This window comes from Erythrolamprus reginae, chromosome 1 (assembly GCF_031021105.1).
Source record: "Erythrolamprus reginae isolate rEryReg1 chromosome 1, rEryReg1.hap1, whole genome shotgun sequence".
NCBI classification, from domain to species: Eukaryota; Metazoa; Chordata; class Lepidosauria; order Squamata; family Dipsadidae; genus Erythrolamprus; species Erythrolamprus reginae.
In genome coordinates this window covers 85,781,924-85,806,875 of record NC_091950.1, presented here as the reverse complement: position 1 = coordinate 85,806,875, position 24,952 = coordinate 85,781,924, and the positions used below count along the sequence as shown (strand labels likewise).

General features: G+C 40.9%; 1 protein-coding gene across 3 annotated transcripts in view; it reads right to left on the bottom strand.

Moving 5' to 3' along the window:
• MAPKBP1 (mitogen-activated protein kinase binding protein 1) overlaps positions 1-24,952 on the bottom strand; it is a 166,980-nt gene that overhangs the window by 64,866 nt on the left and 77,162 nt on the right. For all 3 annotated transcript variants that reach the window (XM_070757379.1, XM_070757389.1, XM_070757398.1), the window contains exons 4-6: positions 11,738-11,800; positions 10,516-10,573; positions 4,373-4,543 (exon numbers count right to left, since the gene is read on the bottom strand). In XM_070757379.1, the coding sequence (XP_070613480.1) occupies positions 4,373-4,543; positions 10,516-10,573; positions 11,738-11,800 (292 nt within the window). The remainder of the gene's footprint in view (positions 1-4,372; positions 4,544-10,515; positions 10,574-11,737; positions 11,801-24,952) is intronic.

Here is a 24,952-nt window from a genome sequence, read left to right as displayed (position 1 = left end):
CCTGGTGCAGAGCTGAAGGGATTGGATACTGTAGCCTAGAGGTTAATTTTCTGCCTTACAAGGCAAGGGTTGCAGGTTCAAGTCCCAGTGAGGGTATAGCTAGCTGCTGAGGCCAAAATAAGGCCGAAATAGATCTATCCTAGTCTCCCTTAATTTTCAAATTCAGCAAAAAAAATTGTGAGATATATATATATATATATATATATATATATATATATATATATATATATATGCATAGACATTCAAAATATTACACAGGGCAAAACCCGAACTCAGAACAATCTACATACATATACCCGTGAAAATTTACGAAAACAATATATATATATATATATATATATATATATATATATATATATATATATATATATATGTTTTCGTAGATTTTCACGGGTACAGGTATGACGGTCTTGGTATATTCGGGTTTCTTCCCGTGTAGGATTTGGAAATTTCTGGCGACGTTTCGATGAGGTCCCACTCATCATCTTCAGGCTGGTGTTTCTGTCCTTGTTCTCAGGCGAACACATAATTCGCCTGAGAACAAGGACAGAAACACCAGCCTGAAGATGATGAGTGGGACCTCATCGAAACGTCGCCAGAAATTTCCAAATCCTACACGGGAAGAAACCCGAATATACCAAGACCGTCATATATATATATATATATATATATATATATATATATATATATATATATATATATATATATTCACATGGACAGAATACAACAGAACATTTGTATTCTGTTACAAAGAGTGACACCTTCTGGACAAACGTTTTGCTGAGACAAACAATAATACAGTGTTCCCTCGATTTTCGCGGGTCCGAACTTTGCGAAAAGTCTATACCACAGTTTTTCAAAAATATTAATTAAAAAATACTTTGCATTTTTTTCCCCTACACCATGGTTCTTCCTGCCCGATGACGTCATATGTCATCACCAAACTTTTGTCCACCTTTAATACATATTTTTTTTAATAAAGTTTAATAAAGAAACATAATGAATAATAATCTAAATGGTTGGTAAGGGAATGGGAAATTGCAATTTAGGGGTTTAAAGTGTTAAGGGAAGGCTTGTGATACTGTTCATAGCCAAAAATGGTGTATTTATTTCCGCATCTCTACTTCGCGGAAATTCAACTTTCGCGGGCGGTCTTGGAACGCATCCCCCGCGAAAATCGAGGGAACACTGTATTTGTAGCCCATTTGGGAATAGGATTTAAGTTTGAAATGTGGATTAGAAAATATTGTACAAAAATATTATTACTATTGGGCCAGCATTATTGCTACCACTGGCATACGTAACAACATGTAAAATAAAGAGGGGTAGATCACAGAATCAGAACAAAGCAAAGGCTGATGCAAGAACAGGGGAAATCTTCGTGGACAGAAAAAGGCTTGTAACTACCTCTCTCATGATTACATGAGTTAGGATACAAGAGCTCCATGGGGATTCCCAATGGTGAGGTAATTTGTGCAAACTCCAAATGATCCAAGGAGCTATGAGGGAAAGCAGGAATCTTGGCCTTCTGGTGGTTTAAGCACCTGCATTGATATTAACCTTAAATTCTGCAGTGTGTAGGTAACATGACTCCACGTAGTCTCCTACTACCCCAAATGAAAGAAAAACCTTTTACATGGATATACACTAGGAGTTGCATTATAATATCAGAAACCCAGAAGTGAATTCACCCCTGATTCACTCAGGTCAGAAAAAAAATTTTTGACACCACTTCATAATCAAGCAGCGAAACAATTTATGACTAACACAGTGTGCTGAGCAGAAGATTATACAAGAATGAACAAATCCAGACTTAACAATGACAGCTTACCACATGTAACTTTTTTTTAAAAAGCCCAGCATTAATTTGGCATATAAAACTCATTGCCATTTTAATCCCTTGAGATAATCTCATTTATGGTTCTGATTTCTCATATATAATCAGGTAAACTAAACACATTTTAGTTATACCAGGAAATAAATTAAGCACCCAATTTACTCCTAATCAAACCAACTACTCTCTCTGTAGAAGCCAGTTTTATTATCAACGTATCGATCACTGAAGGTTTTGTTTCTAGCCAATACAAAGAATATCCCAATGTTTTGAAGAGGGCTTGAAGAAAGAATACTCAAATCTTTGCTCCTTGTAGAGTCACATACTTGCATGCCACTTATTTTTTAGAGGGAAAACCCAATAAAACTCAAAATATATTACCAGTTATTTAAAACAAAATATCTAATAGTTTTTTGTGTTGAGAGTGAATATCAAAAACATAAGAAATATCAAACAAAGACGTAACATGGGGGGTTGTTTTTGTTTTTTGGTCTTAGCTTGTTCTGGGGACCCAGCCAAATAAAGTTAACACAATTTAAAATGCTTAAAATAAACCATGACTTAGTGCAATGTGTAGACCCAGTCAACCTGAGCAGAAAAAGGCAGTACTGTAGTACTAAACATTCAGAATGACTCTGGCATCTTCAGCTCAAAATCACCATCCATCACTGCAAGCCAGGACAGAATGAGATGTCAAAGTGGCCTGACCCAGCATTAGGCAGTTCCCTACCTACCTATCTAATGAAAAGGAGACAAAACAGCCTGCTGCAATCTTTCATTATGTGAGCCTTAGCACAAACCAAGACGTGGAAGTGGTGAGGGAATCTTCCTAGCTAGGCTGCTATGCCATTTCAAGTATGTTTATTCCACATACTAATAACCAAAGTAATGAAATATTTCTCTGTGCATTTTTAAAGCTAGAAGGGAGCCCTTAAACATTATTTAGAAACATAGAAACATAGAAGTCTGACGGCAGAAAAAGACCTCATGGTCCATCTAGTCTGCCCTTATACTATTTTCTGTATTTTATCTTAGGATGGATATATGTTTATCCCAGGCATGTTTAAATTCAGTTACTGTGGATTTATCTACCACAACTGCTGGAAGTTTGTTCCAAGGATCTACTACTCTTTCAGTAAAATAATATTTTCTCATGTTGCTTTTGATCTTTCCCCCAACTAACTTCAGATTGTGTCCCCTTGTTCTTGTGTTCACTTTCCTATTAAAAACACTTCCCCCCTGGACCTTATTTAACCCTTTAATATATTTAAATGTTTCGATCATGTCCCCCCTTTTCCTTCTGTCCTCCAGACTATATTTCTGTCTCATTATTATTGCCTCTTCAGACATCTTCTGTGAAGTGAGTATCATTTTTGGGGCGAAGCCTATACGGTGGTACCTCGTCATACGAACCCCTCATCATACAAACTTTTTGAGATACGAACCCGGGGTTTGGAATTTTTTTGCCTCTTCTTACAAACTTTTTTCGCCTTATGAACCTGCCACCACCGCTGGGATGCCTTGACTCCGGACTTCCGTTGCAAGCAAAGCGCCCGTTTTTGCAATCCTGGGATTCCCCTGATGCTTCCCTCCATGGAAAACCCCACCTCCAGACTTCCACGTTTTTGCGATGCTGTAGGAAAATCCCAGGAGGGGAATCCCAGGATTGCAAAAACGGGCGCTCCACTAGCAACGGAAGTCCGGAGGTGGGGTTTCCCAGCGAGGGAAGCCTCAGCAAAATCACAGCATCGCAAAAACACGGATGTCCTTGAAACCCCACCTCCAGACTTCTGTGTTTTTTCAATGCTGCGATTTCGCTGAGGCTTCCCTTGCTGGGAAACCCCACCTCTGGACTTCCGTTGCCAGCGGAGCAGCCGTTTTTGCAATCCTGGGATTCCCCTCCTGGGATTTCCCTACAGCATCGCAAAAACGTGGAAGTCCGGAGGTGGGGTTTCCCATGGAGGGAGCTTCAGGGGAATCCCACCACCACAAAAACGGGCTCTTTGGCTTGAAAAAGGGGTAAATTTGGGGCTTGCACGCATTAATCGGTTTTCCATTGATTCCTATGGGAAACATTGTTTCGTCTTATGAACTTTTCACCTTACGAACCTCCTCCCGGAACCAATTAAGTTCGTAAGATAAGGTATCACTGTATTCCCAAAAAGAGTCAGAGCCTACAGGCATGATGAAAACGTATATTGTTGAGTTTTAAATTCAATTAAAATAATGAAAAATAATCAGGATGCTTGCACTCCAAATTTTAAATTACATTCTTCTATTTGACTGCAAATTTAGGAAGGGCTCTGGTCCATGAGCTATCTATCTTCAAGAATCCATGCAACCCTTGGACCTCGGGCTGTATATCCTTGTTATACAGTATATAGTAAAAACAAACTCAAACAGGGAGGCAGAAACTCAGAGTAGATTATCTGTGAGGAAACAGGGTTGGTATTCTGATGGCACATCATAATGCAACTTCTAGTTGCAAGTGTCACTTATGCTCACATAATGACTACAAAAAGTCTTGATATAACTTACCTTCCACGACCAAACATTGACTATCATGTCATGCTGATAACCCACTGAGACAATGTATTTGGAGCTTGGTGAGAAGGCCACACATGCCACTCCATACTTATGCTCTTGGAGTTCAGCCATCTGGGTCCGCTCAGCAACATCCCATATACGGACTGCAGGCATATGCCCACTCTGTAAGCAGAAAGAGAATTGGTTATTATTATTATTATTATTATTATTATTATTATTATTAATTAGATTTGTATGCCGCCCCTCTCCGTAGACTCGTAGACATTACAATATAGTCATGTGCATGCAATTTAAAAGGAAAAGGATTTAGGGGTAGTGATTTCTGACAGTCTCAAAGTGGATGAACAGTGCAGTCAGGCGGTAGGGAAAGCAAGTAGGATGCTTGGCTGCATAGCTAGAGGTATAACAAGCAGGAAGAAGGAGATTGTGATCCCGCTGTATAGAGCGCTGGTGAGACCACATTTGGAATACTGTGTTCAGTTCTGGAGACCTCACCTACAAAAAGATATTGATAAAATTGAATGGGTCCAAAGAAGGTCTTAAGCATAAAACGTATCAGGAAAGACTTCATGAACTCAATCTGTATAGTCTGGAGGACAGAAGGAAAAGGGGGGACATGATCGAAACATTTAAATATGTCAAAGGGTTAAATAAGGTTCAGGAGGGAAGTGTTTTTAATAGGAAAGTGAACACAATAACAAGGGGACACAATCTGAAGTTAGTTGGGGGAAAGATCAAAAGCAACATGAGAAAATATTATTTTACTGAAAGAATAGTAGATGCTTGGAACAAACTTCCAGCAGACGTGGTTGGTAAATCCACAGTAACTGAATTTAAACATGCCTGGGATAAACATATATCCACCCTAAGATAAAATACAGGAAATAGTATAAGGGCAGACTAAATGGACCATGAGGTCTTTTTCTGCCGTCAGACTTCTATGTTTCTATGTTTCTTATTCAAGATAAGCCATTCAGAGGCTGCCATCTTCACTGCCATCACACAGAGGCAATTTTTCTTAGTTTCCCATCTATAAAATAACATTCTGCCATATATCCAAATAGCTCCTGGCTTTCACAAAATCCATCAAATCATGGATCTTTCATCAAGTCTTGGAGTCTGGAGTGGTATTTGTCATTTGTAGTAACAGATGTCGACTTTTGCTCAGTGGTTATTAAAAGGAATATATCCCCAGAGCTGAACTCCTGCCATATACTATTTTTATATAAATCATGCTTGCTGCTATTTTACTGAAATGTATATTGCATTTTTTAAACCCAATTTACACACCCAGCCAAAGTCAGCTCCGCTGAAGACATGGGTAAGCTCAACGGAAATAAATTTATAAATAAAAATGGACACCACCTAAAAAATAAAATCTCCATTTGAAAAGTACATTTCTGGAAATGGTGTAAAATATCTATTTTTACTGGTATGTTAACTGACGTGAATGTCAAGGTTATATGCAAAATGAGGATAATGTAAGTAAAATACAATTGCATATTGACTGGGTCAGGAGGAGGCTGAGACCCCTCACACCCTGGACATAATCTGTTTCAACTCCTCTCATTGGGAGGATATTACAGAGTATTGCATGCCAAAACAACTAAATATAGGGGCAATTTTTCCCCCTTCATGTTATCAATTTGCTGAACACCCAATTCTCACATTGCTGTCTCATATATATGTATATTTAGCCATGTAGTATGGGTATATTATCATTTATATTATCTTATTGACTTCCCCCTTTTATTGGGATGATGATCATGATCATGACGATTTCTATTCTTTGAATGTACACTGAGAACCCCTATAACAGAGGCAAATTCCTTGTGTGTCTAATCATACTTGGACGAATAAACTATTCTATTCTGTTTGGTTCTGTTCTGTTCCTCCACAATCTCTAAAGTCATCTTTAAAGATTCTTGTAATGGATATTCATATTTTCAGTCTAAGGTGGGAAATATACTGTATTCTTTCAGCGCATAAGACATACTTCCCCCCCCTCCAAAGAGGCTGAAAATTTGGGTGCGTCTTATACTCTGAATGTAGCTTTTTCAACAAAAAAAAAAATCACTAATGATCTTCCAAGCTCTTACCGGTTTGTAAGATTTTTTTCATTGCTAATTGCTCCAAAATTTGTTTTTTCCCCAGCCCTAAGTCTTTGCAGGCTTTTTTTCATTGCTATTCACTCTGAATAAGGTTTTTTTAAGCCCTAAGCAGGGGATAAAATAATGTGCTGAAGCTGAGCAGACTAAGAATAAATAGCCAGATAAATACCTGGTAGGCAGATTTCACCCCCTCCCTATTTTCCTTCCAAAAACTAAGGTGTGTCTTATACTCCAGTAAGTCTTATACTCCGAAAAATACGGTATTTAAGAAATATACTGGCCAGCACACATAAGTTGGAATAAGAGGAATATTTATCTAACAGGGTTCAATATGAAAAGAAAAAAACATATCACATACTACAAAACTATCGTGAAGAATTAATTACTAGCAGAAGCAAAATCAACGTTATAGGCCAGTGATGGCGAAGCTGCGGCACAAGTGCCACGGAGCCATAACTACTGGCATACAAACCATTGCCCTAGCTCAGCTCCAAGTACACATGTGTGCCGGCCAGCTGATTTTTGGCTCACACAGAGGCTCTGGGAGGGCATTTTTGGCTTCCAGAGAGCCTCCGGGGGGATGGGGGAAGGGTGTTTTCACCTTTCCTTGGCTCCAAGTAAGTCTTTGGAGCCTGGGGAGGGTGAAACAAGAGCCTAATGAACCGACCAGAAGTTGGGAAACAGTCCATTTCCAGCTTTCAGGGCCTCTGGGGGGGGGGAGATGTTTTCACCCTCCCCAGGCATTGAATTATGAGTGTGGGCACTAGCACAAGCATGATAGCATGCACCCACGCTCTTTTGACACCCGAGGGAAAAAAGATTGGCCATCACTGTTATAGGCAATCACTATATGAGAGTGGATAGGGGAGAATAGTTGCCCTTAATTTAAGGAAGAGGATGAAGCGATGGAGGCACTGGATTCTACAACCAACACCATGTTAAGAGCCCAGCTGCCCAATCATGAAATGTCAGTGTAACAGTATCCAATCCCTAGCCATTTAAAGTTGCAGGGATTCCTCTTCCCTACAGAGTGAACCATCTCAGCCTTTTATCGCCGTTTACTATATTGCTACTAAGCATAACTGTTTTTTAAAAAAGGATAATGGATTGCAATTACATTGCAGTGTTTATGAAGCATAGTCAAACAGAGCTAAATCCGTTAGCTCCACTGATTTAAAGTTTGGAAAATGTTCTGTAGGGCTTCAAAACTCCAGAAGAAGATGAGCAGTCTGTTGCTTCAGAAGTCATGAGAGGCTAGATGTTGAGCAGCCATCTGTCAAAGATACTGTTATTGCATCCAACTTTGTAAATCCTGCATTAAGCAGAGGCTGACCTCAAAGGGCCTTTCCAACTTAGGGTCTTATATCCTGTGGCAAAATGTTCTGAGCATCAGATTCTCGTGGAATAAGAGAAGCTCCCGCCTTGCTCTTAAGCGATCAGGGATACGTTGATGCCCATTGTCAAATCTAATATTTTAAATACCGCACAATCATGCTTATGTTGACCCACTTACCAAGCGTGCAGGTCATGTGACCAGCATTCGCATTGTACAGTTCATTGCTTGACTTGGTGGGAGTGGGGTGAATCACCCCTTGAATTCAATAACTGCGGTCCAAACCATTCAAGATAATGAAGGGATTGTGTACATGGTCAATTAGTAAATCAACTTCTTTGGACACACCCGGCAGCCGTCCAACATGGACAACAAAGAGGCTGCCAACATTTTTGTGGGCTTCAAGCAAGCATCAATTCAATCTTCATAACACACACAGTGGTAGTATTGTAGGTATATCTGATCTACATCAGAAACTGAATACTGGATTTTTCAGCTTTGTACATTTTTTTAATGAAAACTTTTGTTGCCAGCAACTAGACCCAGCCCTGCCAAATCTACAAGCATCAGCATCTTTGAATATTCATTTTTTTTCCCCCAGAGACCTTCTCTCATAAAAAGTGTAAATGAGGCTGTACACATTGGCTTCTTTGTACCCCATCCGAAGCAGAAATCAAGATCACCCTTTCATTTTCTACAATGAATTAACACATTAGGATTTGATTCGGAAGTGGCGTTTCAGAGAACATGGGAGTGCAACTCAAAACTGGCTTGAAGTTCACTTAAATCTTCTATATCAAATATGAAATTTTGTCAAAACTGAAGGTTTCAAGGCTTTCAAATGGTTTTCACCTTACAAATCCATCTCTGTGGCTTCCCTGGTCTAAATATTCTCTCCCCGACGGTTCTAATTGCAGAACAATCCCAAATGAGCAGCTAGTTTCCTTTCTACTTCTCCAGTCGCTTAAATCGATGTATTCACAGATTAAGATTATTTAAATTTAATAAATTAAGACATTATTAAAATATTTTATTAATTATGCATTTGCAACTTCAGCAACCCTTCTTATTTCCCACTGAGATTGAATCTTCTTTATGCACCCACAATAAGTTTTTTTTTTACCTTTGTTCACAAGCCTTGCATTGGAGACACCATGAATCATCAACAGAATGTGACCCTTGCACAAGAAGCCCAGGTTCACCATTAAACCATATAGACCAGTGATGGCAAACCTTTTTTGGCTCAGGTGCCAAAAGGGTGTGCGTCCTCCCTGCGCACATGCACACAACCCCTCCCCCCTGCTCCTCCGTGCATTGACACAAGCCTCAATGAAGCCTCCGGACTTCCAGTAATAATAATAATAATAATAATAATAATAATAATAATAATAATAATATTTATTATTATTATTATTATTATTATTATTATTTATTAGATTTGTATGCTGCCCCTCTCCGAAGACTCGGGGCGGCTCACAACAATAATAAAAAACAATATTATAGCAAAACAAGCCTAATATTAAAAAAGAAGCATATAAAACCCTATCATATTTAAAAACCAAACAACACATACATACCAAACATAAAATATAAAGAGCCTGGGGGAAAGGTGTCTCAACTCCCCCATGCCTGGCGGTATAGATAGGTCTTGAGTAGTTTATGAAAGACAAGGAGGGTGGGGACAGTTCTAATCTCCGGGAGGAGTTGATTCCAGAGGGCCGGTGCCGCCACAGAGAAGGCTCTTCCCCTGGGGCCAGCCAAACGACATTGTTTAGTCGACGGGACCCAGAGAAGGCCAACTCTGTGGGACCTTATCGGTCGCTGGGATTCGTGCGGTAGCAGGCGGTTCCGGAGGTACTCTGGTCCAATGCCATGTAAGGCTTTAAAGGTCATAACCAACATTTTGAATTGTGACCGGAAACTGATCGGCCGCCAATGCAGGCCACAGAGTATTGTAGAAACGTGGGCGAATCTTGGAAGCCCCACGATGGCTCTCACGGCCGCGTTCTGCACAATCTGAAGTTTCCGAACACTCTTCAAAGTTAGCCCCATGTAGAGAGCGTTGCAGTAATTGAACCTCGAGGTGATGAGGGCATGAGTGACTGTGAGCAATGACTCCCTGTCCAAATAGGACCGCAACTGGTGCACCAGGCGAACCTGGGCAAACGCCCTCCTCGCCACAGCCGAAAGATGATGTTCCAATGTCAGCTGTGGATCGAGGAGGACGCCCAAGTAGGCCCGTTTTTCACCATCCCCAGAATTCAGGGGACTCCTAAAACTTGAGAATGGTGAAAATGGCCCAATTGGAGAGCAGAAACGGCTGGAAAAAAGGCTGAAAATGAGATGCCGATCACGCACATATGTGCAGAAGGGGAAGTTGGTTGTTATCTATGCCTTATTTTGGTCCCAAGTAGCAGTGGACACTGATGTAGAGTATATAATTAGGGATTCTGGTCTTTCAGGGTAGATGGACAAGAAGCAAGCTTATACCTGGATCCCAGACCCTTTTGTTCCTGACACCCAAAGCAAGAAGCTTTTTTGTTGTTGTTGCTGCTGCTGTTGTTATTATTGTAGCATGGCTCTCTCCCAAATCTAGGTCATGAATAAGTCATTCCTGACTTAGTTGACTATTGAAATATGAAGAAATGCTTGAATTTCCGGCACATGATAGCCATGTGACCCCAACTCACCTCTCCAGTAACCAGGTATTTTCCATCAGGAGAAAAAGCAAGAGCTGTAATAGTCTTCCTGTGCAAAAGAAGAAATCCTAGTGTGAAATGCTACAAAATCAATACAATATTGGCATTTTCCACTCAATAAAATTAAGTAACAATAAAGTCATGCAATTTCAGTGATGTTCCTGTACAGTTCCTTTCACCGTGAAGGAAGGTTTTACAAGAGCCAAACACTACATCCTTATTTGCCTAGGTGAAGCAACATTGGCAATAGTATAAATATTTGTCTGTTATTACAGCTTCTGAACATCAGTCTATTTATTCATTTATTCATTGAATTTCTAAGCTGCTTAACTTCGAATGACTCTAGACAGCATGGGAGGAAACACAGGAAAACAGAACAAAATAGACATCTGTGTTAAGCTGAGGGTTGCTTTAGAACATTTTTTCAACAGACATTTATTCAGATGTTAGAGCCGGACAGGGGCCATTTATGGAAAAAAAGGCTTCAACAGCTCAGGACTTCACAGCATTTCATAAAAAGGAAAAACACAAAACTTCAATGTGCAACAGCCCACTCTGTAAATGCTTTACTGCTTTAAGCATCTGAACTGCAGAATAATCTTCAGTCACATTTTAAATAAAAAATGTCTTTTATTAAAATTGTTCATGACAGCGTTTCAGAGTTACACCCATAATATCATAGCAATCTACATTAGGTAACTAATGTAGACAATTACAGTATTAGCTTTCCGTGAAGTTAGGTTAAATTGCAGAAATTAAGAAATCAGCTGTTTAACCACAATTTTGTTCCCCACAATTATCATCATCACCATGACTTGATTTCTGGAATTCAGAGTGCAAGATATACACAGGAGTTCAATGTAAAGGAAATTCAGAATTCCACTTATGTAATAAATTTTCCAAAGAAATTTTGTGATCCCAATTCAAATTGTTCCTGTAAACCTGTTTCATCTTTGTAAACATTGCCTCCGTCTCTCTCTCTCTCTCTCTCTCTCTCTCTCTCTCTCTCTCTCTCTCTCTCTCTCTCTCTCTGTGTGTGTGTGTGTGTGTGTGTGAGAGAGAGAGAGAGAGAGAGAACTTTGGATGCACTCTTTGTCCGTTGTAGGTTTTAAAAGTGAGACACAGTCCTCACTTGGGAAGATTATTGATAAACCCTCAACATTTAAGACCATATAAGCAAGTCAATAATTGAGAATTCTGTGTTTTCACTTACCTGGAGCTGTTTAGAATATGATGCTGCTTGTTTTTCCTGGGGTTAAACAGCACAACAACACACCTACAGAACAAGAATTGCAAAAGTTGGAGGGAAAACCTGCATAGAGCCTGCAATTTGGGTTATTAAATACTGTATTTTCCACCAAAACTGTGACCCACTTTGTTGTATCAGGAAAACTAAATCTATTATAAAAACTACTGTCAAGTTTCAGTCACATTTTAAATAAAAATGTATTTTATTAAAATTGTTCATGACAGCATTTCAGAGTTACACCCATAATATCATTGCAATCTATTTAACTAGTGTAGACAATTATTAGCTTTTCACGAAGTTAGGTTATTTTAAGGCTTTCACAACATACACTCTGAAAAAAAAAGCTCGTACAAAAAACTTTCTGAACAAATTGCATTTTCACTCCAATATTGTCCATATTTCTTTCAGAAAACCAGAAGTGCAATCTAAAAATGAAAACTTGTAAGAAGCAGCAACTATCTTGATGTGGTTTGAAAGTTCCTGCAAGGAATACTTGACCAGATGTATAGCTTTTTCTAAAAAATATTCTGCTAAGGGAAAACAGGCTATTATCTCTCAAAAATATTCTAGCATATCCATTACAGCAACATGATTTAGACTTCCATCCTTCCAAAGTTGGTAAAATGAGGATCCAGATTGTTGGGGGCAACATGCTGACTCTGTAAACTGCTTAGAGAGGGCTGTAAAACGCTATGAAGCGGTATATAAGTGCTATTGCTATGTAGAACAGTGCTTTTTGAACTTGTCAGCTTAGGATGTATGAATTTCAACTCCCATAAGTAACTTGTTGCTTGTATCCTAAGATTTTTATTAATATTAATTGTTTTTTCATTGTTTGTTTGACCCCTATGACAATCATTAAGTGTTGTACCACATGATTCTTGACAAATGTATCTTTTTCTTTTATGTACGCTGAGAGCATATGCACCAAGACAAATTCCTTGGGTGTCCAATCACATTTGGCCAATAAAATTCTATTCTATTCTATTCTATAATTAGACAATTCTGAGATAGGAAGTCCTTACATCTTGTCAGGTTTGAAAAATACTGATATAGGGTAATACAAAGGCAATTGTAGACACTCAAAATATCATAACTAACTCTCAGTGGGTATTAGGAGTCAGGGCCATGGCACTTGCAACTACTTCAGCTTCAACCACAACAACCCAAGAGCACACAACAGATTTAAACTTAATTTTAACCGCTCCAAACTTGACTGTAAAAAATATGACTTCAGTAACCGAGTTGTCGAAGCGTGGAACTCATTACCGGACTCCATAGTGTCATCCCCAAACCCCCAACACTTTACCCTTAGATTATCTACGGTTGACCTATCCAGATTCCTAAGAGGTCACTAAGGGGGCGAGTACAAGTGCACTAGAGTGCCTTCCGTCCCCTGTCCTATTGCTCTCCTATATCTCCTATATACCTTTCCTCTATTCCTATATCTCTTCTTCTATTCTTTCATTGATATGTTCTATTCCTATATCTTCTTTTCTATTATTTCTTAGATATATTTTACTATGAGTATCTCCTCCATAACCTTCATCATGTATTTTACTATGTGTATATAGATAGATACCCACTAAAACCCTCATTGTGTATTGGACTTTTATATCCTTTCTTTATATATAATAACTCATGTCTACCCTCTTCAATATGTATTGTGCGTTGACTAAATAAATAAATAAATAAATAATAAATAAATAAATAAATAAATAAATGAAATAAATGAAATAAATGAAATAAATAAATAAATAAATAAATAAATAAAATAAAATAAAATAAATAAATAAAATAAATAAAATAAATAAAATAAATAAAATAAATAAAATAAATAAAATAAATAAAATAAATAAAATAAATAAAATAAATAAAATAAATAAAATAAATAAAATAAATAAAATAAATAAAATAGAATTAAAATGAAAACATCCAAATTGTGAAACGGACAGAGTTTCGTCTTCCCAAACAAGCTTTTGTGACACTAACAGGAAAGGCCATGTGAAATGTTTGCATTCTCATGCAAGAAGGGAGTATCTAGCATCCAGGTATTCATTTATTCTGAAGTACAGGCACCATCATGTGAAGATACATAAAAGGACTGCAATCAATCTGTTGTTGTCGTCTGCTCACAGTAATTTGTGCAGCACTTTCTTGTCTTTCCCTAGGTTTTGAAACATTATTTATGTTTATAAAATATACTTCTAGAAAGGGAGCGCAGATCTCAGCCTGACGCACAAAAGGTGAATCCGCATTGTAAAAGTACAATTTCGCTATAAGCTGGTGAAAGAGGTCCTCCTTAAGATGCCTAAATGGCAATGTCACAATGTAGCTTCTATTATGGGCTCACTGAGGCTGTATACAACCTTTTTGTATTGAATAACGGTCACAAGAGGCTACTAGCCTTTCAACAGCCTTCATGTGAAAGCTATTGAAAAGATAAGAACAAGGCGATAAACTCTTTCAAATCACATCTAGTTAAAACAAGTGGAACTCGAAAAGGTTGCATTTCCATTTTAAAGCTAAATTTAGGAACAAAGCAGCAAAGGAATCGGACGTCAAAATCACAATTACACTGCATTTCTAATAAACTGCTTCCTTCCAGCCGTATCTACGTGACAGATGTCTTCTCCCTTTCTCATTGATTTCCCCCCAAACCTGTGGTCTTACAGGCATTCATTCTACTCCAGTTCAATCCGCCCTCACTAGCTCGAATTTATTTAGTTTGGTTTGATGGTTTTCTTGCCTTAAGCACTATTTTATTGACCTTGGCCCGACCAAAGCCATTTGTTTTTCGGTGGATCTTTTCAGTAGAATCTTGTAGCAAAACAGGAACAGACTAAGAGAAACTGACTTAGCAAAAGTAAGAGTAAGTTGACCATATATATAATGGTAGTTTTCTTCGCTTCGGTAGATTGAGGTCCCTTTTCCTTTCTCCATCAAAGAATGACAGACAAAAATATAACAAGCTACCGTGTAATCATTATTATTTTTTCGAAACACTTCGTTGATGGAAGAGTTGTTCAGAACAGATGTTATTATCTGAGAAGTCTTGCAAGAATAAGAGGCTAGCTGACCTTGCTTGGGATTGTTTCCTTCTGAAACAGGGCATCAACCATCACAGATGTATCACAAGCAACTCCAAAATACAATATGGTAAGTGTGCAATTTGGTAATTGTCCTAGACTCACAGCTGCCATTCAAACAGAAGATAGCTGTGGCCAGGAGGGCCTTTGCATGGGTCCATGATGAATGCACAGTTTCATCCTTTCCTCAACTGTGGGGCCCTTCAAATGGTTACTCATGCCTGCCTGCCTTCCTGCCTTCCTGCCTTCCTTCCTTCCTTATTTATTTATTTATTCATTCATTCATTCATTCATTCATTCATTCATTCATTCATTCATTCGTTAGATTTGTATGCCGCCCCTCTCCGAAGACTTGGGGCGGCTAAAAATAATCTAAAACCCCCAATTTAAGAGACCAATCATACATACAAGCATACCATGTATAAATTCTATAAGCCTAGGGGGAAGGGGAAACATTTCAATTCCCCCATGCCTGACGACAGAGGTGGGTTTTAAGGAGCTTGCGAAAGGCAAGGAGGGTGGGGGCAACTCTGATATCTGGGGGGAGCTGGTTCCAGAGGGTCGGGGCGGCCAGGGCGGCCAAAGAGAAGGCTCTTCTCCTGGGTCCCGCCAAATGACATTGTTAGTGCAGTGATGGCAAAACCTTTTTGGTTCATGTGCCAAAAGGGTGTGTGTGTGAGCTAGCATGTGCCCACACCCATTCCCTCTCCCCATGCATGCAGATCCCCGCACTGCCACTGCGCTTGTGCACAACACCCCCCCATCCCGCCTATGCACACAGGCCTCACTGAAGCCTGGGACGATGAAAAAATGGCCAAATGGGCAAAGCGGAAATTTGGAAAAATGGGCTTCCATTTTCCCCGTTGTGCTGGTTTTTTTGCACTCTGGAGCTGTTAGGGAAGCTTCCTGCGAAAAACAGTACAACGGGCAAAACGAAGGTCCATTTTCCAAACTTCTGGTTTACCTGTTGGATTGGGGTTTTTTTTTGCACTCTGGGGCTTAGGAAGCTTCCCTGAAGCCTCCGGAGTGCAAAAAACAGCACAACGGGCAAACTAAGAATCCATGTTTCCAAACTTTCAGTTTGCCCATTGGGCAGTTTTTTGCATTCCGGGGCTTCAGAGATGCTTCCCCGAAGCCTCTGGTGAAATGGCCTTCCCCAATGCTGAAAATCAGATGGCTAGAGCACACATGCACACTGACATAGGAGCTGACATACGGCAATGCCTCGCATGCCCTCCAATATAGCTCCACCTTGCCACCTATGGAACATGTGTCCTAGGTTCACTATCATGGCCCTAATATGTACCTACTAGTAGGTAGGTAGGTAAACAGGCAGACACATAAAGGCAGACACATCTGCAAACGACTTCTTAAGTTGCAAAAGCATTGAATGAAACTTAACCCTAACTCCAATTTAGGTAATGTATGGCAATCCTAAATACATCACTTAATGTCCAACATATGTAGCATATGCAGGTTTGTTTCCTTAAATGTAAGAGCTGGATAAGAGAGGAGGAAGGCATATATTCTGCCTTCCTCCCTTCACCATTATAGAATAAAGCATGGTACAATTTCAAACTGCAGACCCAAGAGTCTGTTAAAAGAAAAAGTTACTTGGTATGCCTCCTGCCGCATGAATCCCAGCGACCGATTAGGTCCCACAGAGTGGGCCTTCTCCGTGTCCCGTCAACTAAACAATGTTGGTTGGCGGGCCCCAGGGGAAGAGCCTTCTCTGTGGCGGCACCGGCTCTCTGGAACCAACTCCCCCCGGAGATTAGAACTGCCCCTACTCTCCTTGCCTTCCGTAAACTCCTTAAAACCCACCTTTGCCGTCAGGCATGGGGAATTGAAACATCTCCCCCTGGGCATGTTTAATTTATACATGGTATGCTTGTGTGTGTGTCTGTTGGTTTATGGGGTTTTTAAAAAAATCTCTAAATATTTTAATTAATTGCATTATTTATGATTTGTTTCACTTGTTGTGAGCCGCCCTGAGTCTTCGGAGAGGGGCGGCATACAAATCCAAATAATTAATTAATTAATTAATTAATTAATTAATTAATTAATTAATTAATAAGTTGCACTAATGGATTACATTTCCTTCGCTTGCACATTTCCTAATACTCAGCCCTTTGGTTACTGCCAGCGTGCCAGTACACACAATTAATCGCTGGCATTTAAAAACACTTGAGAAGATACACAGATTCATGGCACAAGGCTCAATGGCACTTCCTCAATGAACTCAGTGAAACAAGCTCTAATTGTTAGATGAATGATAATGGAAAGGAAGTGAGCAGAAAATAACTGGGGATATCACAAGATAAGAATAAAAGGCACAAATGCTTTATTGTCAGCAATGGACATTCCCAGCTTATTAAGAAAGATGGGAAACCCTCGAATCTAACATAGCGAATGCTTGTGGAAGGATAACAGGACTAAGAAGCTTCAAAGAAAATAGAAAAAAGTCAAGCAGTGAGAATGGAAAACTCCAGGAATGTTACTCTAAGGCTCATATCTGCAAGAAGAGATTTTATACCCTGGAGCTTCTGTATAAATTCCAGAGTATCACTATTGATGGTGTGTCGAGACTCCAGAACAGTATAGGCAGACCTCAACTTATGACTGTAAGTGAACCTTCAATTTTGACTGTAAGTCCTGACAGTTGTAAAGCAGGTCACCATGTCACTGTGCCCGAATTTATAATCTTTTTTTTCCTAAGAGCCAGATTTTTAAGATAAAGAACTTTTGGCAAATCGTTGGGCTGTACTACAAGCAGTGAAAGTGTTGGAGATATACAGTGGTACCTCGTGATATAAACCCCTCGTGATACAAACTCCTCGTGATACAAACCTGGGATTCCGAAATTTTTTGCCTCTTCTTATGAACTTTTTTCAGCTTACGAACCCACCGCAGATCGCAAAATGGCGCTCCGCCGGGCGCCGCCGCCCGGCTGTCACCTTTTAAAACAGCCGGGGGGCTTCTCGGCGTTCTCCCAAACCCGAACCCGGTCGGACGTCTTCGTGATATCAAAGCTCCGCCCATGGAATTCCTTATTGGGATTCCCCATCTCCTTTCTAGCCTCCAGATCGGCCGAAAACGCCGCTGCCGATTGCAAAAACGGCGCTCCGCCTAGCGGCGGCGCCCAGCTCTAACCTTCTGAAACAGCCGGGTGCTTCTCGGCGGCCTCCGGAACCCGAACCCGAACTTCCGGGTTCAGCGTTGGGAGAACGCCGAGAACCCCCCTGGCTTTTTCAGAAGGTGAGAGCTGGGCGGCAGCGCTTCTCGGCGGCCTCCGGAACCCGAACCCGAACCTGAACTTCCAGGTTCGGCATTCAGGAGAACGCCGAGCAGCCTCCCCCCCCCCCGGCTGTTTCAGAAGGTGACAGCCGGGCGGCGGCACTTCTCAGCGGCCTCCCGAACATGAACCTGAAAAGTTCGGGTTCGAGAGAATGCCGAGAAGCCCCCCGGCTGTTTTAAAAGGTGACAGCCGGGCGGCGGTGCCCAGCGGAGTGCCATTTTGTGATTTTTTTTTCTTTTTGCACGGATTAATTGCTTTTACATTGTTTCCTATAGGAAACAATGTTTTGTCTTACGAACTTTTCGCCTTACGAACCTACTTCCGGAACCAATTAGGTTCGTAAGATGAGATATTACTGTACTTTGCAAATCCTCTGGCACCAGTCATTAATAAAACCTTCAAAGAGTTTTTCTAGAAATATGATAGTTAATCACGTCTTTAATCTCCGTTTCTCAATTTTTCCTCCTCTCCTGAAGTTTACTCAGTCCTTAAGCATTCTATAGCTAGCCTTAATTAATAATTGCCCATATATAAATGAAACACTGTATTCAAACCCTGCTATTGTTTTATGAAATTGGGATTTATGGCTTAAGATACTAATTCCAGTAGTGGAATTTTAACATAGTCTCTCTAATATATATTTTTCAGTAGCTGCCAAAAAAGCCAACACAGTTCTAGGCTGCATTAACAGAGGGATAGAATCAAGATCACGTAAAGTATTAATACCACTTTATAAGGACTCAGTAAGGCCACACGTGGAATACTGCATTCAGTTTCCATCGCCACGATGCAAAAAGGATGTTGAGACTCTAGAAAAAGTCCAGAGAAGAGTGACAAAGATGATTAAGGGACTGGAGGCTAAAACATATGAAGGTTGCAGGAACTGGGTATGGCTAGTTTAATAAAAAGAAGGACCAGGGGGGACATGATAGCAGCCTTCCAATATCTCAGGTGTTGCCACAAAGAAGGAGCCAACTTATTCTCCAAAGCACCTGAGGGTAGAACAAAAAGCAATGGGTGGAAACTAAAGGAGAGAAGTAACTTAGAACTAAGGAGAATTTTTCTGATAGTCAGAACAGTTAATCAGTGGAACAGCTTGCCTCCAGAAGTTGTGAGTACCCCAACACTGGAAGATTTTAAGCAGATGTTGGATAACCATCTGTCTGAAGTAGTGTAGGGTTTCCTGCCTAGGCAGGGACTTGGACTAGAAGACCTCCAAGGTCCCTTCCAAATCTGTTGTTATTTTTATTATTAAATAATTTCCCAGAACCTTAGAAAAATGGTGTCAATCAGAAGAGACAATCTATTGAGCCAAAGTCATTGACTTGTAACAATTATACTTTTCTGGTACATATAGCTTGCTTTAGGATGGAATATCATTTACTAGACATACACATGTGAGTTTACACAACTCACTCACTGTTTTCATTTCTTCCAAATTGAACATCACCTTTCTAGCTTTCTCTACAGCAATGCAATAGCCAATGTTCAATGAGATCATTTCTTGAGAGATGCCAATAACTTTCTTACATTAAGGAATAGGCAGACAGGCAATCCCAAATCATTTTAAATAAAGCATATATGTTAAGCAACTATTTTAAGGAAGAGGTTTAAAATCACATTATTAAATTGTCTAGAACAAGCTCAGTAAAGGAACAGGTGTTATGGAAAGACATTTCCATGGATTTCTAACACTGTTATTCATTGAGTAACACTGAGCAGCGAAGCTACATTAGGAAACAGTGGTTTGTTTTATTCAACCATCACTTCTCTTGCTTTGTAAGTAAACTTCCTTTTCCCATTCAAATGAAGCAGAAGCAAAAGGATTCCACTCCAGTTTGCTGTCAATAGATCCATTTTATTTGGAATTGGTCGTAGGCCATTCTTTCTCTTTGCTATAGAACACTGGCAGTGTGTGATGCTTTTCTTGGGTGCACAGTAAAATGTTACTCCAATTCCTGCATTCTCCCATGAATGAAAGGGCTTCTGTTGCCTCTGATTTATTTGGGAAGGATGGGATCACAGAAGGAAGAGAACAAGGAACTCATTGAAAAAAATAATCCTAGAAAAATTAACTGCAATCTCTGTACCACAATTCAGAATCCAAAAAAGTCAATACTTGTTTTTAAAGATCTTTTGTCCATACAACAGATCTCAGACAAGGTCTGTATCTCAGAAGAGGAACAATGCTGATAAAAGATTAGGAATTACTTTGGATGTATAGGCAATGTGAAAGGAAGGTCATGATTGCACATTACACCAAGTGTAAATATTTTTCTTAAATCCACTCCCGAAATCCAATTACCGTATCCCACTCTGACTATCATCCTTAACAAGCTGAAATAAAATGCCTTAGCTGTTATTGTCTGCCTGGAACTACAAAAGTAGAGGAAATGTTAGACTCCAGGCATGCCAGCAATTATTGGCTAGTAAGCTTCAGTTTAGTGGGTCACTTGTTATTCATTGTGTTTCTTCCTGTCTTAGAAAAACAAACTGAATTATGTTACTTTGTCATGGAAATATGAAGTTATTACCTAGAGGCTTAATTTATAGGGGTAATCCACAAATTTTGTAATAAATAAGAAAATAAATGTGACATTACGAAAAGTCTTAATTATTGTACCTTTTTTCAAATGTCAGAGTAATCAACACCTAAGCAGGGGGTTGGACTAGAAGACCTCCAAGGTCCCTTCCAACACTGTATTTCTTCTATTTCTATTTCTATTTCTATTATTTCTATTATTTCTATTATTTCTATTATTTCTATTATTTCTATTATTTCTATTATTTCTATTATTTCTATTTCTATTTCTATTTCTATTTCTATTTCAATAGGAGAGGGTCGACATGCAAATCTAATAAATTATTATTATTATTATTATTATTATTATTATTATTATTATTATTATTATTATTATTATTAGCCGCTCCGAGTCTCCGGAGAGGGGCGGCATACAAATCTAATAGAAATACAAATACAATATAAATCTAATAAATAAATAAATAAATAAATAATTATTACAGTGATCCCTCGAGTTTCGCGACCTCGATCTTCGCGAAACGCTATATCGCGATTTAAAAAAAAATATTAATTAAAAAAAAACCACTTCCGGGTTTGGCTTCGGGAGTCAGCTGGGAAGCGGCGCGGCTGTTTTAAAAGGTCGCAGCCGGCCTGGGGGCTTCCCAGCACCCCCCCCGAACCCCCAACCCGGGTTCGGGGGGGTGCTGGGAAGCCCCCCAGGCCGGCTGCGACCTTTTAAAACAGCCGCGCCACTTCCCATTCCCAGCACCCCCCCCGAACCCGGGTTGGGGGTTCGGGGGGGTGCTGGAAAGCCCCCCAGGCCGGCTGCGACCTTTTAAAACAGCCGCGCCGCTTCCCAGCTGAGTCCTGAAGCCAAACGCCAAAGGCGAACTTCCGCGTTTGGCTTCAGGACTCAGCTGGGAAGCGGCGCGGCTGTTTTAAAAGGTCACAGCCGGCCTGGGGGGCTTCCCAGCACCCCCCCCGAACCCCCAACCTGGGTCTTCCTGGCCGCCCACGCAAAGGGGAAACCCCGGCTCCTCGCTGATGCCCGCCGCTCGCCCGCCCGCCAGCAAGAGGGGTAAGACCCAGGGAAGGTTCCTTCGGCCGCCCAGCAGCTGATCTGCTCGGTAGCGCAGCAGCAGCGAGGAGCCGAATCGGGGTTTCCCCTTTGCGTGGGCGGCGGGGAACGCAAACTCCACCATCTGCGCATGCGCGGCCATAGAAAAAAGGGCGCGCATGCGTAGATGGTGTTTTTACTTCCGCAACCCTACATCGCGAAAAATCGATTATTGCGAGGGGTCTTGGAACGGAACCCTCGCGATAATAGAGGGATCACTGTATATCTATTTCTATTTCATTTCTATTTTCTATTTGTATTTCATTTCTATTCTCTATTTGTATTTCTATTATTTCTATTATTTCCATTTCTATTCACTGACCAAGTGGTTCTCACAACTTCTTTTTGATGTTTCAGTCGTCAAATTAGCAACCATTTAGCAGCAATCTGGGCACTAGGCAACTGGCTTGGATTTCTGATGAGCGCTGCAACCCTCATTCAGGTGATCATGGTTTGTGACCTTTCCTGCTGGCTTCCCACAAGCAAAGTCAACAGGGAAACTAGCAGGAAGACAGAGATTTGTGGGCACCTAAGATCCTCGTTTAATTGTTAGTAGGGGTCCATTTAACAACAGTAACCAGGGACTTCCACCGCTAAGAAGCACGGTTACCTGTCATCACACTTTACGATTGCATTGCTTAGTGACAGAAATACTAGTTGCTCAGGAAAGGGTTCTAACTTACCTCGCCACTGGTTTGCTTCCTCCCATGTTGCATGGCCATGGATGCGCAGTGCCAAAAATTATCAAAAAAATTCCTCCCCAATAAAGACAAAAACAAGATGGCGGTGCCTGCGCAGTGCTGGAAACTCAGCTTCTGTGCATCCGTAGAAGAAAATAAATCAGCAAAAAAAATCCAAAAAAAGATTTTTTAAAAAGATGGTGGCATCCGCGGACCGCCACTGACCAAATCAAGTCAATGACGTCACTGTGACATCACTAGCAGTTTGCTACCAGTTCTATAGAACCAAGGGTGAACCGAGAGAAACCCACTTCTGTTAATTTCTGTTAAAATTATGACGGTTGCTGTGTCCCAGGGTCACGTGATCCGTTTTGATTACCTTCTGACAAGCACAGTGAAGTGGGAAAGCTCAGATTTACTTAATGACCATGTGACTAACTTAACAAATGGTTCGCTAAACGACTACGGGCAAGAAAGGCTGTAAAAATGAGAAAAAATCACTTAACAAAAGGTTTTTGTGGCAACAAAACTCCATTTTGGTCGTAAGCCGAGGACTACCTGTAGATCTTCAATTAATTTGAAACTCATTATTAATCCCAAATTAATTTAATTTTTAAAAGCGTGAAGAAGAGAAACTAAGGTGATTAAATGTCTTGAAACTAAAACATATGAAGAACGGTTGCAGGATTTGGGTTTGACCAGCCTACAGAAAAGGACTTAGGGGGGCCATGATAGGAGTAGTCCAGTATTTGAGTGGCTGCCCCATAGAAGAGTGTGTCAAATTATTCTCCAAAGCACCTGAAGGCAGGACAAGAAACAATGATTGAAAACTAATTGAGGAGACAAGCAACCTGGAATTAAGGAAAAACTTCCTCACAGTGAGGACAGTTAACCAGTGGAACAACTTGCCACCAGAAGTTCACTAATCACTAGAGGCTTTTTAAGAAAAGACTAGACAGCGCCTTGTCTGAAATATTAAAGCAGGGGGCTGGACTAGAAGATCTCCAAGATCCCTACCAGCTCTATTCTGATTGATTGAAACTTCTACAGTTGCTATTATCATCATAATTAAACTAAAACTGCCTCTGTGTTGTCATTTTAGCCTAAAAAACCTTAAATAATCCCTAATGCTGCCTATTTCTAATTGCCTTTAAAAATATTTCCTTTCCTTTGAGTCAGATCTGGACAACATATTTCCAGCTATTTCAAAAAATACACCACGAGAAAGGCAGTCACGATTTAGTGTCTCTGCTTGAAGCTGATTCCTTCCAAGCTGCCCACTTTTCGGACCTCTCGGGCACAGTGACAGTGTTTTGCTTCACTTTCAGCGGTGTAAGATGCCTGCACATGTTTAGAGTGACACCCAGTCTCCATAAGCAATTCTGTAAGACTGAAAAGCCTTATCTGAGAACATGCTGTGCACAACATATAATTTGGCTAAGAGATCGTTTTTTTCCATTTATGCAACGTTTTGGGTCCTGCCATTATATGCCAGAAAAAAAATGAAAAGAGAAGAGACTCTGGAGTGAGAAATCTGCAGTTTCAAAAGGGAATTTGTGAGTACAGGAAGGAGGGAGGGAGGAGACGGGGACAGAGAAAGAAAGAAAGAAAGGAGGGAGGGAGGGAGGGAGGGAGGAAGGAAGGACGGAAGGAGAAATGGAGGAAGGAAGGAGAAATGGAGGGAGGGAGGAAGGAAGGAAGGAGGGAGGGGGGAGGGCAGAAGGGAGGGAGGGAGGAAGGGAGGGAGGAAGGAAGGAAGGAGAAATGGAGGGAGGGAGGGAGGGAGGAAGGAGAAATGGAGGAAGGAAGGAAGGAAGGAACGGAGGGAAGGGAGGAAGGGAGGAAGGGAGGGAGGGAGGAAGGAAGGAAGGAAGGAGAAATGGAGGGAGAGAGGAAGGAAGGAGGGAGGGGGGAGGGCGGAAGGAAGGAAGGAAGGAAGGAAGGAGAAATGGAGGAAGGAAGGAAGGAAGGAAAAATGGAGGGAGGGAGGAAGGAAGGAAGGAGGGAGGGGGGAAGGAAGGGAGGGAGGAAGGGAGGAAGGAAGGAAGGAGAAATGGAGGGAGGAAGGAAGGAAGGAAGGAAGGAGAAATGGAGGAAGGAAGGAAGGAACGGAGGGAGGGAGGAAGGGAGGGAGGAAGGAAGGAAGGAGAAATGAAGGGAGAGAGGAAGGAAGGAGGGAGGGGGAGGGCGGAAGGAAGGAAGGAAGGAAGGAGAAATGGAGGAAGGAAGGAAGGAAGGAAGGAGAAATGGAGGGAGGGAGGAAGGAAGGAGGGAGGGGGGAGGGCCGAAGGAAGGGAGGGCGGAAGGGAGGGAGGGAGGAAGGAGGGAGGGAGGAAGGAGGGAGGGGGGAGGGCGGAAGGAACGAAGGAACGAAGGGAGGAAGGGAGGGGGAGGGCGGAGGGAAGGAAGGGAGGGAGGAAGGAGAAATGGAGGGAGGGAGGGAGGGACGAAGGAGAAGTGGAGGGAGGGAGGAG